The 12,398-nt window shown below is 35.5% G+C and overlaps 2 protein-coding genes across 4 annotated transcripts; one reads left to right on the top strand and one right to left on the bottom strand.

Annotated features, from left to right (window-relative positions):
• Positions 1-2,056: 2,056 nt before the first annotated feature.
• Positions 2,057-3,954, top strand: LOC141899839 (thioredoxin-related transmembrane protein 2 homolog). Of its 2 annotated transcripts, none has more exons than XM_074786401.1 (8): positions 2,057-2,290; positions 2,374-2,443; positions 2,535-2,648; positions 2,740-2,816; positions 3,053-3,162; positions 3,279-3,344; positions 3,431-3,557; positions 3,647-3,954. In XM_074786401.1, exons 1-8 carry the CDS (start codon positions 2,147-2,149, stop codon positions 3,764-3,766), a joined length of 828 nt encoding a protein of 275 aa, XP_074642502.1. In that variant the 5' UTR covers positions 2,057-2,146; the 3' UTR covers positions 3,767-3,954. The 2 variants fall into 2 exon arrangements, with proteins under 2 accessions (XP_074642502.1, XP_074642501.1); XM_074786400.1 differs by having other exon boundaries at positions 2,058-2,290; positions 2,374-2,434.
• A 332-nt stretch (positions 3,955-4,286) lies between these two features.
• LOC141898587 (putative ATP-dependent RNA helicase DHX37) lies at positions 4,287-10,792 on the bottom strand. 2 transcript variants are annotated; one of them, XM_074784568.1, is made up of 28 exons: positions 10,644-10,792; positions 10,193-10,378; positions 9,969-10,069; positions 9,430-9,808; positions 9,171-9,319; positions 8,985-9,077; positions 8,807-8,903; positions 8,605-8,718; positions 8,383-8,484; positions 8,217-8,300; positions 8,017-8,140; positions 7,857-7,938; positions 7,517-7,625; positions 7,198-7,395; positions 6,975-7,099; positions 6,728-6,824; positions 6,578-6,643; positions 6,402-6,501; positions 6,128-6,315; positions 5,979-6,041; positions 5,740-5,896; positions 5,538-5,658; positions 5,375-5,438; positions 5,182-5,296; positions 4,954-5,091; positions 4,694-4,862; positions 4,520-4,617; positions 4,287-4,430 (listed from the first exon to the last, which is right to left on the bottom strand). In XM_074784568.1, exons 1-28 carry the CDS (start codon positions 10,719-10,721, stop codon positions 4,348-4,350), a joined length of 3,480 nt encoding a protein of 1,159 aa, XP_074640669.1. In that variant the 5' UTR covers positions 10,722-10,792; the 3' UTR covers positions 4,287-4,347. The 2 variants fall into 2 exon arrangements, 1 of the variants encoding a protein (XP_074640669.1); XR_012618576.1 differs by having other exon boundaries at positions 4,312-4,430; positions 4,520-4,633.
• Between the last annotated feature and the right edge of the window lie 1,606 nt (positions 10,793-12,398).

Genomic DNA, 12,398 nt, shown 5'->3' on the forward strand with positions numbered 1-12,398 from the left:
AAGTTTATTAATCATGATTTTTGTTTAAAATAAATTTGGGAACTAGTTTTAAAAACTATTATAAAGTTTTCAAGTAAACGTCGCCATGGGTACACATAAAAACATTCGCCATTTCTGGCGTACTCCGCCGTTTTTGGCGTAGTTAGTTTTATAATCATAAACTATTAAGCCATTATTGGCAGTCCACTTGTTATATATGAGGATTCCCCCACCCACTTAGACGTTTTCCCTAGTGTCTACACGGTACTTTTTTTTCGGAATAAAATAATGAATTTGCTGTGGTGAACGGATGTGTAAATATTATATGTTAAAAATGAAAATAAAATTATTATTATAATTATCATTCTCATAAGACAAATCAATCATGGATGTATAAACTAGTGTATCAAAAATCTAGTTTTAAGTTTTGCCCATGTCTTATCTTGCGCCTAATAAAGCATAGAATGGTGGGATATATTGAACTGCATATGATGTTGGTTAATTGAAGGTAATTAACATCTTCGATGCCTCCCAGCTAATTGGACTTGTGATGGATAGTGATTGGATGAATTGGTGGCCGATGACGTTACAACACTCAAACTCAATACAGCTGTATCTAGACTCATATCAAAATACAACAAACATTTTCGAAACAATTTGGGATACATGTATGTATATATTTATTACATAGCATACAGGTATACAGAAAGAACAGAATTCAAATACATTTGCCATCGGAAACCCGTACATTTACATCTAATTCTTTCTTGAAGCCTGGAATGGATCAATGAGATTAATTTAAATTTTAATTTTAATTATTTTTTTAAAAAATGTATGCCAGCAGAAAAGCGATGGTGTCATAATAGGGACTCCCATCGAACTAAGCACTATAAATAGCACCTGTAAAACTATAAGCGTTTTTATCTAAGCAAATCGCTTTGGATTTGCAAATCCACCTGTCTCGCTGATTTGATAAATCGATTTGCAGTTAGATAAACGCGCGGATTAGTAACCAGTGCTGGGAGACTTGCTGATTCTTTTCCGCCATCTTTACTCTCCATGTGAATCTACTAAAATCAGTTTGACAAATCAAGCAAATCGCTCCACTAGCGATTTACTTGATTGGTCAAATCGATTTGAGTAATCATTTAAATAAATACATTGATTAGCTGAATCGATTTGATAAATCAAGTAGATAAATGCGCAGAATTTACTTTGGTAAATTGATTTGACAAATCAACATCTAGATAAAAACGCCTTATCTAAGCTAAAAACGCCGTTTCTGGCGATGTTGTTTTAAAAACTGTAACAGGAAAACGGCGGAAATGGCGTTTTTTAAGAACAAGCCAAAAATGGCAGAAAACGCCGATTTCGGCTAAATTGGCAGAAGCAGTTTAAAACTGAGTGATCCATAAATGGCTGATTCTGCCATTATTGGCGGAAAACGCCGAAATTGGCAGAATAAGCCGTTTTTGGAAAGTGTTCCTGACTGCTGACATGGAGTTCAAATTGTAAGCTTTATTCAGACTTTAGGGATTTACACATCATCATAAACACAACAATTCACTGAATATATTTCACATACGGTTGATTAAGAAAGCATGTCCCCTTCGGCCAAGTTCCTTCAGAATGACTCTCACAGCTGAGCCCTTTTTCTTACCTACAAAATGAATAAGTATTAATTCAGTTGTCTGTTTGAATTTCGAGTAAATATCAGCGGATTATTTCGATACTAACAGGAATTAATGTCTTTTCTTAAGTCTTTGAATTTCCTTTTGTTTGCTGATTACATTTATGGTTCATAGATTATCAGCTGATTTTCCAGTGCGATTTTGATATTACTCCCAGTTTCGCTTATTCGATGATAGGGCATATTAAGCCGGAAGTAACTCGATACTGACATGTTTGACATGCATCGAAAATGTAAAATGGAGGATGGGATCAACCGGTCTCTTACTGAAGGAAGATACCGGCAACCAGTCTATCAAGTTTTCTGCAATGGCAACCCGTCTATTATGTTAGTTCTTAGAAATCCCGCTAGGTGACAGTATGGTGCTGCCACCTTTATTCTTTAGCTGACGCTTTTATTGGTCCGATCCAGGGGTCCGATGTAATGGTGGCGTTAGCGTACGGTTTAGTTTAGTTTTTGCAGAAACCATCCTGTCAAATGTTTAAATTTAATCTCAACGCTTTGAAGCATTACTGTCACCCTCATTATGTGACGAATATTATACTATCTCTATGTTATTTCGTACTGAAAAAAACTCCTCATGTCTGTTCAGCTCTGTTTGACGACTGCGAAATGGAAATGGTAAAGCCGCTGTCAATAAAATTCAAATTAATTTTATCAATACATTGAATCTATGTAAATCAAAACCCTAAACATTTTTTTAGAGAGAATGGGAACTGTTGACTTTCTTTGGGTGTGTGCTTGTGGCTAAACATCGGAAACAGAGTGAGTACAGTCTCATCTCATCATAGTCTCTTTGCTGCATCAATCTCTGGACTCCTTCCTAGTAATATTAAGAGAGATATTGTATATTTTTGTGTTATAGATTCGACCAGCGATTATATTGGAACTGTTTTCATGTTTACTAAGATCATCAGTGTTGTCATGTTCTTCAGACAGAGTCCTGTATATGCTCTTGTTTATGCATTGCTTGCTATTTGTAAGTGCCCTTTCATCCTCATCCGTTATTCCTCCTGGACATGTTAAACAATACCACGTTGATTGATTTAACTGACACCTTTTAATTACAGTGCACTTAGTTTGTCTACCAGAACCTACATATTCGGGGCCAGAGAGTATAGTTTATTTCAGAGGTCAAAGTTTAGAGGCGAGTATCTGATAAGTTGTAGTTGGTAATCTCATTCATTCCAAGAAAAAACTAATTATATCCTGTTAGACCCCAGTGAAGTTCCTTATTCCTTATATCGTTACTTATTGAGAATTCATCTCCCAATAAGGAACAAGTAACTGTTACTTGTTCCTTATTCAGATTTTCTCCTTTACCGGTAAAAAAACTTCCCTTGGGTAGTAAGTATATCATGTATTTACTGCACTTATTTCCAGGATGAAGTTGTTCGAGGTGATAAGCGAGTCACGTGGTTAGTGGAATTCTATGCACCGTGGTCACCACCTTGTGTAAAATTTGCTCCGACATTTTCAGAGTTATCTCACAAGTAAGATTTACATATTGCTGAACAACTTCAAGAAGACCATGCCGAATTCAGTATAGTTTTGACTTATATTGATCGAGATCATTTGCGTATCATCTCGTAACATTAACTTCTTGCAGATATCATCTAGATAATCTTCGATTTGGAAAGGTAGATGTAAGCAGGTATCCACAAGTAGCCGAAAAGTGAGTCTTTCAAATTCATTGATTCATAAATTCTACCAAATGAAGGTATATTACTGATAGTTGTTCGTGGGTATCCCATATTTCAGGTTTAATATTGATCATTCTTCGTGGTCAAAGCAGCTTCCTACAATGATAGTATTTCAAAATGGTAAAGAGAAAATTCGTCGACCTGTGTGTGAAGGAAAAAAGGCTTTTAAGTTTGCTTTGAATGAGGTAAATGAATATTCAAGTGTTCAGCTTCATCAAAATAACTCGATTATCAGGTTCTCCATTAAAAAATTGATTATTTCTGTACCTTCTAGGAAAATGTCATTCGGGAAATGCAATTAAATGACATCTATCTGCAATGCAAAAAGAACCCACTTCCAAAGAAAAGAGGCAAGAACCAACTAGAAGAGAATGGGAAAGCAAAGGCTGAATGAGAACTCAATCTTGATTACTAGTTGAAACAGACATATCATGCAGGGTTTCAGTTAAAATATTCATGAATAGTCACAAGTGTATGTTAGCACTTGGAATTGAATAAATGCCATGTACATCTCATTGAAAATATGTATGTTACCAGGACAGTTTAGTGTTGTTTTTACCCAGCGATTTTAATAAACTAATTAAGAAGTATTTGATGAATTTGTGTTTTGTTTACTCTGGGGCAACTTCAGTTATCCAAGTTTGTTGACTTGTGACTAATAATTGAATGCACTATAGTATGGGCGTAACGCATTTCACAAGTGTTGGCCTTCTTGAAAATAAGTCTGAACTACATACTCTAGTTGACTAACTCTGATAACCGAAGTTAGCCCAGGCTTTACCTTTGTTTCTCGAAGTGACCTGGGTGATATAGAGGAGCAAACTCTGATATATTGATTGGCAGATTCATCACATTAAGAAACCAAATTCACCAACAAAGCCCAGAAATATGAGATGACCACTGAAATCCGTGGATCAAGATTGTTTATTTAAAAAGAAATGCATTTTAAAACGTCTAATGCAATATTTATGCATGTCAGGAAGAAGCTAATGGCCACTGTTTTCTTACATCTGAATGATGAGCTTCTGGGATCCAAGTTAGGAATTCGGACAGCAAATCTGGAGGATAGAATAACAGTACTGTATATGACAATGAATTTCTATATCATTCTACAGCAAAGGTCATAACTGAGAAGCTACATCCTTACAATTTGGTTTGTTCCTCCATATATTCAATAACATATTTTTGCTTGAGCAGTCCTCTTCAATTAAAGCCCTCAGTAATGTTTCGGTACGAGGTTGAAGCCTGAAAGCAGATGCAACTAATTTCTATACTTTGTCTGGGCTGTGATTCGAATGATATATGATACAGATAAACTTACTTGGCCCAGCTTTTGATCATCGTCACTGGCAGTGATAATAACAGTGACTTGTATCGTCCAAACTCTTGTATCACCTCACCATCAAGCAAAGCTTTACCAAACCATTTGTATTTCTCGATGCATTTTGGATAATCTAACTCTACTGTCGGTAAACTCCAGTTACATCGGCCTGACAAAAAGGATTCATCCAACATTTTTAATGCACTAAGCAAAAATATTGTCTTTACTGTAATGATAAGCAGTTAAGTTTATACACTTACCATAAGAAGCTTTCATGTGACAGACAACCGAGTCAGTTGAAGTATTATATCTTGGTGGTGGATCTTCAAGAGGCTTAGAGAACTGGCAATGACTAGGGGCTAATTCTGGTAGCCATTCTGCCTCAACTACAGTTATCCCTTTATAATTGAGAAGAAATGATCAAACTATCAGCTGAAATTATCAATTAGAAAAGGTGAATCCCTTATAGTCAAAAATAATGTGCTTACCTTTCATGTAAAGTTTACTGGTTTCAACTATCTCTTGGTACACAATAAATTGAGGTTGCTTTTTGTAAAGTACTGATGAGGGATGAATGAATACTGGTTCTTCCAAATCCATACACTAGAAACATATGAAATACAGTAGAACTACCGGTAATTCAAACTCAAGTCTACAAACCACAACACCAAGATTCCTTACCTGATAGGCAAATTTCATTTTTTTCTTTTCCTCACTGGTTCCACTTAATGGTTCTGGTAATTTTCTGAAAACAAAATGAAAGTACTGGAGATTCAAGATAATTTGAAATATCCAATTTCTGAATCCAATTCCTCTGTACAATTCTCTTCAATATTTCACTTACATGGCCACATGATCAACTAAACCAGCCAAAATTATTTGACGTAGCAGCTTTGATTGAAGGTCTGTTGGTGGAGGCATTTTGGGATCAACAACCAAATTAGCATCAGGTATCACAGCATTAACTGCAAGATCAAATAAGATAGGTAAATGAAACTGTTTCTCTTTCCGTATTGTGTAGAGCATTGATTAACATTCATTCTTACCAACATTTGTCAACTGAGCTCTCAATTTTCGAACTTCTTTCATAGCTTTGATCCTTATTCCATGAACTCTGCAAAATTTCTCCGTCATACCACCATACTCGCAAGCCCCTACAGCTTTCAGAATTACCATTGGATCACCTAGCATTTGAGAATGACCCTAACAAAAAGAAGGACGTTTGAATTGGAATATATGAAAAAACTCTCAACTCTTTTTATTGGCATATAGGATATTTGCTTACCGATCCTGACCAGACTTTCCTAATTTGTGTAATATGCTGCCTCTTCATCTTGAGATCGTCATTCTATTTGGCAATAATATAAAACCATAAAGATTGAAGAATCTTTAACGCAACATGTGATACAATACTATTGGTTTTGATATCTGTACCTCAACGTCAGAAGTCGAAGGTTTATTCACTTCAATAAGTACTTCCTGGACAGACAAAGCAGCTACAATAGCTACGACATATGGTAATAAATTCTGTTGATGTCCAAGAGCTAACATCTTTCCAAATCGGGGGGATACTGGGAAATGAGACATACTCCTCCCTAAAGCTGTCAGTTTTGTACCAGGGTCTGAAATGCAATATTGATAAATACGGGTGAACGATAGCCATTTGAAGTCCTAGATACATGATAAGATGAAATGAATAAAGCAGTACCTGACTTAAGTTTTTTTTCTTTTAACAAAGACAGCTGTGTGGTTGATGGCATTTTTAGTCGCTCAAGGGCACCCAATGACACCAAGAGATTTTCTGCAGCCTAATGATGAAAGAAGAGTCACCAACGTGTATTATTTGCCACATCAAATCTACTGGTATGCTAATTCATTGCTTACCATCAAAGCTTCTTCACTCGGTGGAGTCGGGTATGGGAAATTTATAACTTTTTCAATATTCATAGCCTAAAATTACAAAACATGCTTTGCGTTTTCTCTAGGCTACACTTGTTAAAACGATACTCAATAATAATGTTTTTAGCTGCTTACTTTCATTTGTAATATTAGATCATCAACTGGACGTCTTGTTATTTCAGCTTCAGAAAACAATTGAAATTCATCATTAAACACTGCTGACGAATATAATCTATAAATACAAGAACATCCTAATATAACGAAAGGCAAAAAGAGCGAAGTTGAATGATCGGATCATTCAAAAACATCTTATCATAGTAGTATGAAGACTTCACATCACTCACATTTCTTCGAACTGAAATGATTTAGATTTAGAACTCACCGGTAACAGTGACCAGGTCCAGTTCGACCAGCTCTTCCAGCTCGCTGGTTCGCCGATGCTTTGGACGTCCACGTTATTTTGAATGTTGAAACTCCAGTCACTTTATCATAGAACTTAGTTTTTACCTACAACAATGGATATTCAAAATCACTCCCGTATCTACTTTTTGGATAAGGAAAATCTGAATTCGTACAGTGTATTCGATAAAGTATCATCTCTTTACCTTGCCAGTATCAATCACGTATTTTATGTTCGGAATAGTCAGTGAAGTTTCAGCAACGTTCGTAGCCACAACACACAATCTACTGCCCTCAGGTGGTGGTTTGAACACTTTAGCTTGTTTGTCACTCGATAGTAAAGAATACAGAGGCAGCACATATAAAGGATTTTTCATATCTATTGCTTTCAATGATGAGTCTTCCTAAAAGAATGAGTGGCATCAAATATTCAATCAAAATACAAAGTTAAAATTTGGAATACATTCTTCAAAAGATAAACAAATTTTGCAATCGCATTTCGTAATTGATAACCAATTAGATTACCTCATCATCATGAATATTCTCATCCTCATTTTCAGCTTCATCTTCCTCTTCATCATGATGTGTATCGAGATCAAGATCAGCTTCTTCATCTTCTGGCATGATTGAATAGCTTAAAATCAACAGAGGGAGCTAAATCAATGAAATGCAATGGATCACATAAAATCGATTATATTTCGGATATTACAACTACCAGTTACCCCGGTATATTGAATATCTTGAATTTACAATGATTAAACTACTCATATATATATCCATTACTCATAATTTGGCTTTCCCAGCTACGGTATTGGTTTCGGATGAGAATTCAGTCCACAATAAACAACTACTGACCAAGACATACCTATCTAGATCGATTTTTGGTAGGACTGGTTTGGTAGAAGATTCATCAGCAGTTTTTGGTTGCTCACTTTCACCAGTCGAATCTAAAAGCAAGTCAACTATAGCATATAATGATACAAGAATAATTGTGAATCAGCTTTATTTTGAAGAGTGATGTGTACCTGTCTTTTTCACCAATGACGGAAAAGTTTTACGCAGTTTCTGACATAAAGTGAGAACTTCTTGCTGTCCGGTTACAAAAACCAATATGCCTCCTTCAGGCAACATACGATGGACTTTACAAATCTACATATACATAAACCAAAACTGTTATGTGTGAACTGGGATCAATATGGTAAAATGCTAAAACTTTCATCTGTACCTTTTTGTAAGTTTCTCCAAGATAATCATCAACTGGTGTTCTTTTGTTGAAATGAATTGTGACAGGAAATTGCCGAGCATCAATCTGAAATTGTAAAATTGAAAAAGTTATGAAATTTTCTCATCTGTATTCGTAATTGCTTGTTAGTTTAGAATAAGTTACAAACCTTTATAACTGGGGGTGGTTTGGGGAATAATCTTCTGTTTTCAGTAAAGTCTTCAACTCTTAACGTAGCTGACATGATGACAAGTTTTAACGGATGACCATTCTGTAAAGTGAATTAGATATGCCCGCGGTGAATACTGTGCTGAATAAGTTCAACACCAGGCATTTTGTAAGAATGTCTGCTACCGTAAGTTTAACTGCAAGTGACAGATTTCTTTTATACCTTGTGTCGCAGGGGAACAATTCTTGATAGAAGACCGATGAGTATGTCTGTATAAACACTGCGTTCATGAGCTTCATCTATGATAATGACTTTATATTTACTCAACAAGAAATCCTTAAATAGAACACAAATACATGTACATGGTTGTTCAATCTATTCATGAACATTTTCTTTCATTTAAAATCGAAGTATGATTAGCTACCTTTTGTACTTCTTTCAGTAGAACACCATCAGTCATAAATCTTATTTTTGTATCCTTTGTTACATTCCCTTCATAACGAATCTGGTAAGACACTTCTCTATAAAAAGAAAGAAGAACAAAATATAACATCAAGTTTCGAATACCGCAGAGAAAAAATGTTATCGATGATATTAGTTACTTTGATGTAAGATTCATTTCCTCACCAACCCGGTTGGACATACTAATTGCAGCAACCCGACGAGGTTCAGTGACACCAATCATTGCACCATCGCTGAAATATATCAATTTTAAGTATGCAGTCATTTCTTACTGGTGGCAGACTTTCTTTATTTGAATAAAGGATTCTGTTATCTTCAATATGTACCTAGTAAACCCAGCCTCATACAGAAATTGGGGAACTTGAGTTGTTTTTCCTGAGCCAGTTTCACCGCATAAAACAACAACTTGACTTTCATTGATAGTCTCCATGATACTTTGCTCTTCTGCCAAAATCGGAAGACGCAATCTCATTGCCTACAGAAAAAGATTATTTTGGAAATTCCTGATTACATTTATGAACAAAGTAACAACCCACACACATACACACGCACACACACCCACATCAACACAGCAATTAACATTACCTGTATTTCAGGGTTTCTGCTAACTGGTACAAACACTGCAGGTGCAGTAGAAACTGTTTTAGATTCATATTCTTTTTCATGATTTGGAGTCTCGGTGCCTTTCAGTTTTTCATTGCTTTTTGACTGAATGTGCGCATCTTTACTTTTGTCATCGATGCACTCTGATGGAATAACGGGTTTCTCATCATGGTCATTTTGATTTTCTGAGTTCATAGATTCATCTTCATCTGTATTATCATCCTCCTCTTCACTCGATTCATCTGTTGAAGTGGAAACATCCTCAGCTGGTGGTGAATCTCTTGTTTTCCTCTTCTTGTTACTACCACCGATAGCATTCACTTTCAATTCACCTGAAGCCAACTTTTCAATTTGTACTTCCCTGGAAAAAGAGTCATCAGTAATTTCAGGCATTTGAAACCTTGTAAAAGAGATTCCTCAAATCAAAATCTACATAGACCAGTGTTTAAAGTTTATTGCATTGTCTTTACGATCAAGTAAGGAGACGCAAGTTAAGACAGCAGAGCATTATTTTCACCTACTTCATTGGTTTTCCACTATGTATTTCAGATGTAGAAGTCATCAATTTCAGCTCATCTTTAGTAGCTTGGCATTCAGCTAAAGACTGAAGTATAGCCGCTCTCTTGAAAAAAAGAAACCAAAACATCTTTGGCCTGTTTGAACCAACTAGCAAATTACCATATGAAGTGGATCACACTTAAAACCTTATCCTGTTACTTGACTGCATTATCTATTTTCAACTCACTTTCTCTTTTTTCTCTTTAACGCTGATAACCTTCTCTAAGCGCTTTCGTTCCTTCTTTGACAATTTTTTAGGAGGAGCGGCAGCTTCTTTGATTTTCTCCTTCGTTTTTCGTTTTTTCGCTGGAAGCACGAGCGGGTTACTTTCATCATTACCATCTTGATTTACCCCTTCGATTTCAATGAAAATCTAAACAAAGATGAAAGAAATTCATAAATTTGTTCAGCAGTGTGGAAGTGGTGAGTAGATATAGGCCTAAATTACTGAATTGAATTGGTCAATCAACTCCTCAGACCAGTACTGTACACAGGCAGTGTCAGCCGTTCCTAATCAGTAACCTGACTGTGGTTTAGTCTCAAGATCGGATATTTTCGTTGGTATAAACCCATCCGATTAAAAAGCTTACCACCACCGTCCATTCATTACCAACGATTTAGCTAAAAGCCGTTCCTACCTTCGTTTCTTCTGACGAATCGATTATTGTCTCCTTGTTTTCCCTAGCCTTCCAATTATGGCCCTTTCTTTTCCCCATTTTAAGAACACGTTCACTCTTTACGGCAATATTATTATCATTGTATTATCATTTACTTTTTATTTAACACATGTTTTCATTTAGGTCTGTCTGCAGAGTTTCCAGAACCTGTCATGTCAGGGCCCAAGACCTGACATGACAGGTGGGACCTCAGGTGACAGGTCGATTCGCTAAAATGAAAATCGTTATGACTGAACCGATGATAGGCGATTAGAAGACATGATAGGCGCGGATTTAGAACAAATGACAGCCGATAAGAACACAAAGAACATATCGTAGTGCTTTCTGAATATATTATTCAAAAACAAAAAACAAACTATGATGTGTTATGAATTCATTTAAGAATTTATGTTTGTCCGTTTATAAAAAGTTGTTGAACTATATCGCCTTATAATAATAAAGATGGAATGATTGTGAATTATTGGAGAACATTGAACGAATTGTTTACAATTAATTTATTTTTTTGTAACACGAAACATAAAAATATCAAGATCAGGCAAAATGATACCAGTAGTGCCTTATGTAATCATAATCAGTATTAATAACAATCATTATACTCATTAAGATTAGGCCCTATATTATTATATATTATGGTAATTTTATTATATATAATTTTTATGGTCTCTTTATAGCAATGAATATAATATAAATTGCTAACCATAGATAGAGTTAATCTAAAGTTACTATAAAACCATAATTATGAAGCGAGACCTCACACGGCAGCTCGCGCCATTTTGCAGAGCTTCTCGAGACCTGTGGTGACAGGTCTGTATTAAAACTGATGAAATGAAGGAAAACTTTAATTTTTATGGTCTCTTTATAGTAATGAATATAATATAAATTGCTAACCATGGATATAGGTAATCTTAAGTTACTATAAAACAATAATTATGAAGCGAGACCTCACACGGCAGCTCGCGCCATTTTGCAGAGTCTTCGAGACCTGTGGTGACAGCTCTGCATTAAAACTGATGAAATGAAGGAAAACTTCACTTTTTATGGTATCTTTATAGTAATGAATATAATATAAATTGCTAACCATGGATATAGGTAATCTCAAGTTACTATAAAACAATAATTATGAAGCGAGACCTCACACGGCAGCTCGCGCCATTTTGCAGAGCTTCTCGAGACCTGTGGTGACAGGTCTGCATTAAAACTGATGAAATGAAGGAAAACTTTAATTTTTATGGTCTCTTTATAGTAAAGAGTATAATATAGATTGCTAACCATAGATAGAGTTAATCTTAAGTTACTATAAAACAATAATTATGAAGCGAGACCTCACACGGCAACGCGCGCCATTTTGCAGAGCTTCTCGGGACCTGTGGTGACAGGTCTGCACTAAAACTGATGAAATGGAAAAAACTTTACTTTTTATAACCTTTATATAGTAATAAGTATAATATAAATTGCTAACCATAGATAGAGTTAATCTTAAGTTACCATAAAACAATAATTTTGAAGCGAGACCTCACACGGCAGCTCGCGCCATTTTGCAGAGTCTTCGGGACCTGTGGTGACAGGTCTGCATTAAAACTGATGAAATGAAGGAAAACTTTAATTTTTATGGTCTCTTTATAGTAAAGAGTATAATATAGATTGCTAACCATAGATAGAGTTAATCTTAAGTTACTATAAAACAATAATTTTGAAGCGAGACCTCACACGGCAGCT

This window comes from Tubulanus polymorphus, chromosome 2, assembly GCF_964204645.1.
Source record: "Tubulanus polymorphus chromosome 2, tnTubPoly1.2, whole genome shotgun sequence".
NCBI classification, from domain to species: Eukaryota; Metazoa; Nemertea; class Palaeonemertea; order Tubulaniformes; family Tubulanidae; genus Tubulanus; species Tubulanus polymorphus.

Bases quoted from the DNA above. Each gene is read 5' to 3' on its own strand.
- LOC141899839 (XM_074786401.1), top strand. From the start codon at position 2,147: ATGTTTAAATTTAATCTCAACGCTTTGAAGCATTACTGTCACCCTCAT. The intron at 2,444-2,534 runs GTCTCATCTCAT...TTTGTGTTATAG, and splicing joins TCGGAAACAGAGTGAGTACA to ATTCGACCAGCGATTATATT. The intron at 3,163-3,278 runs GTAAGATTTACA...AACTTCTTGCAG, and splicing joins TTTTCAGAGTTATCTCACAA to ATATCATCTAGATAATCTTC.
- LOC141898587 (XM_074784568.1), bottom strand. From the start codon at position 10,721: ATGGGGAAAAGAAAGGGCCATAATTGGAAGGCTAGGGAAAACAAGGAG. The intron at 6,042-6,127 runs GTACAGATATCA...ATTGCCAAATAG, and splicing joins CTTCGACTTCTGACGTTGAG to AATGACGATCTCAAGATGAA. The intron at 4,431-4,519 runs GTAAGGATGTAG...TCTATCCTCCAG, and splicing joins ATGGAGGAACAAACCAAATT to ATTTGCTGTCCGAATTCCTA.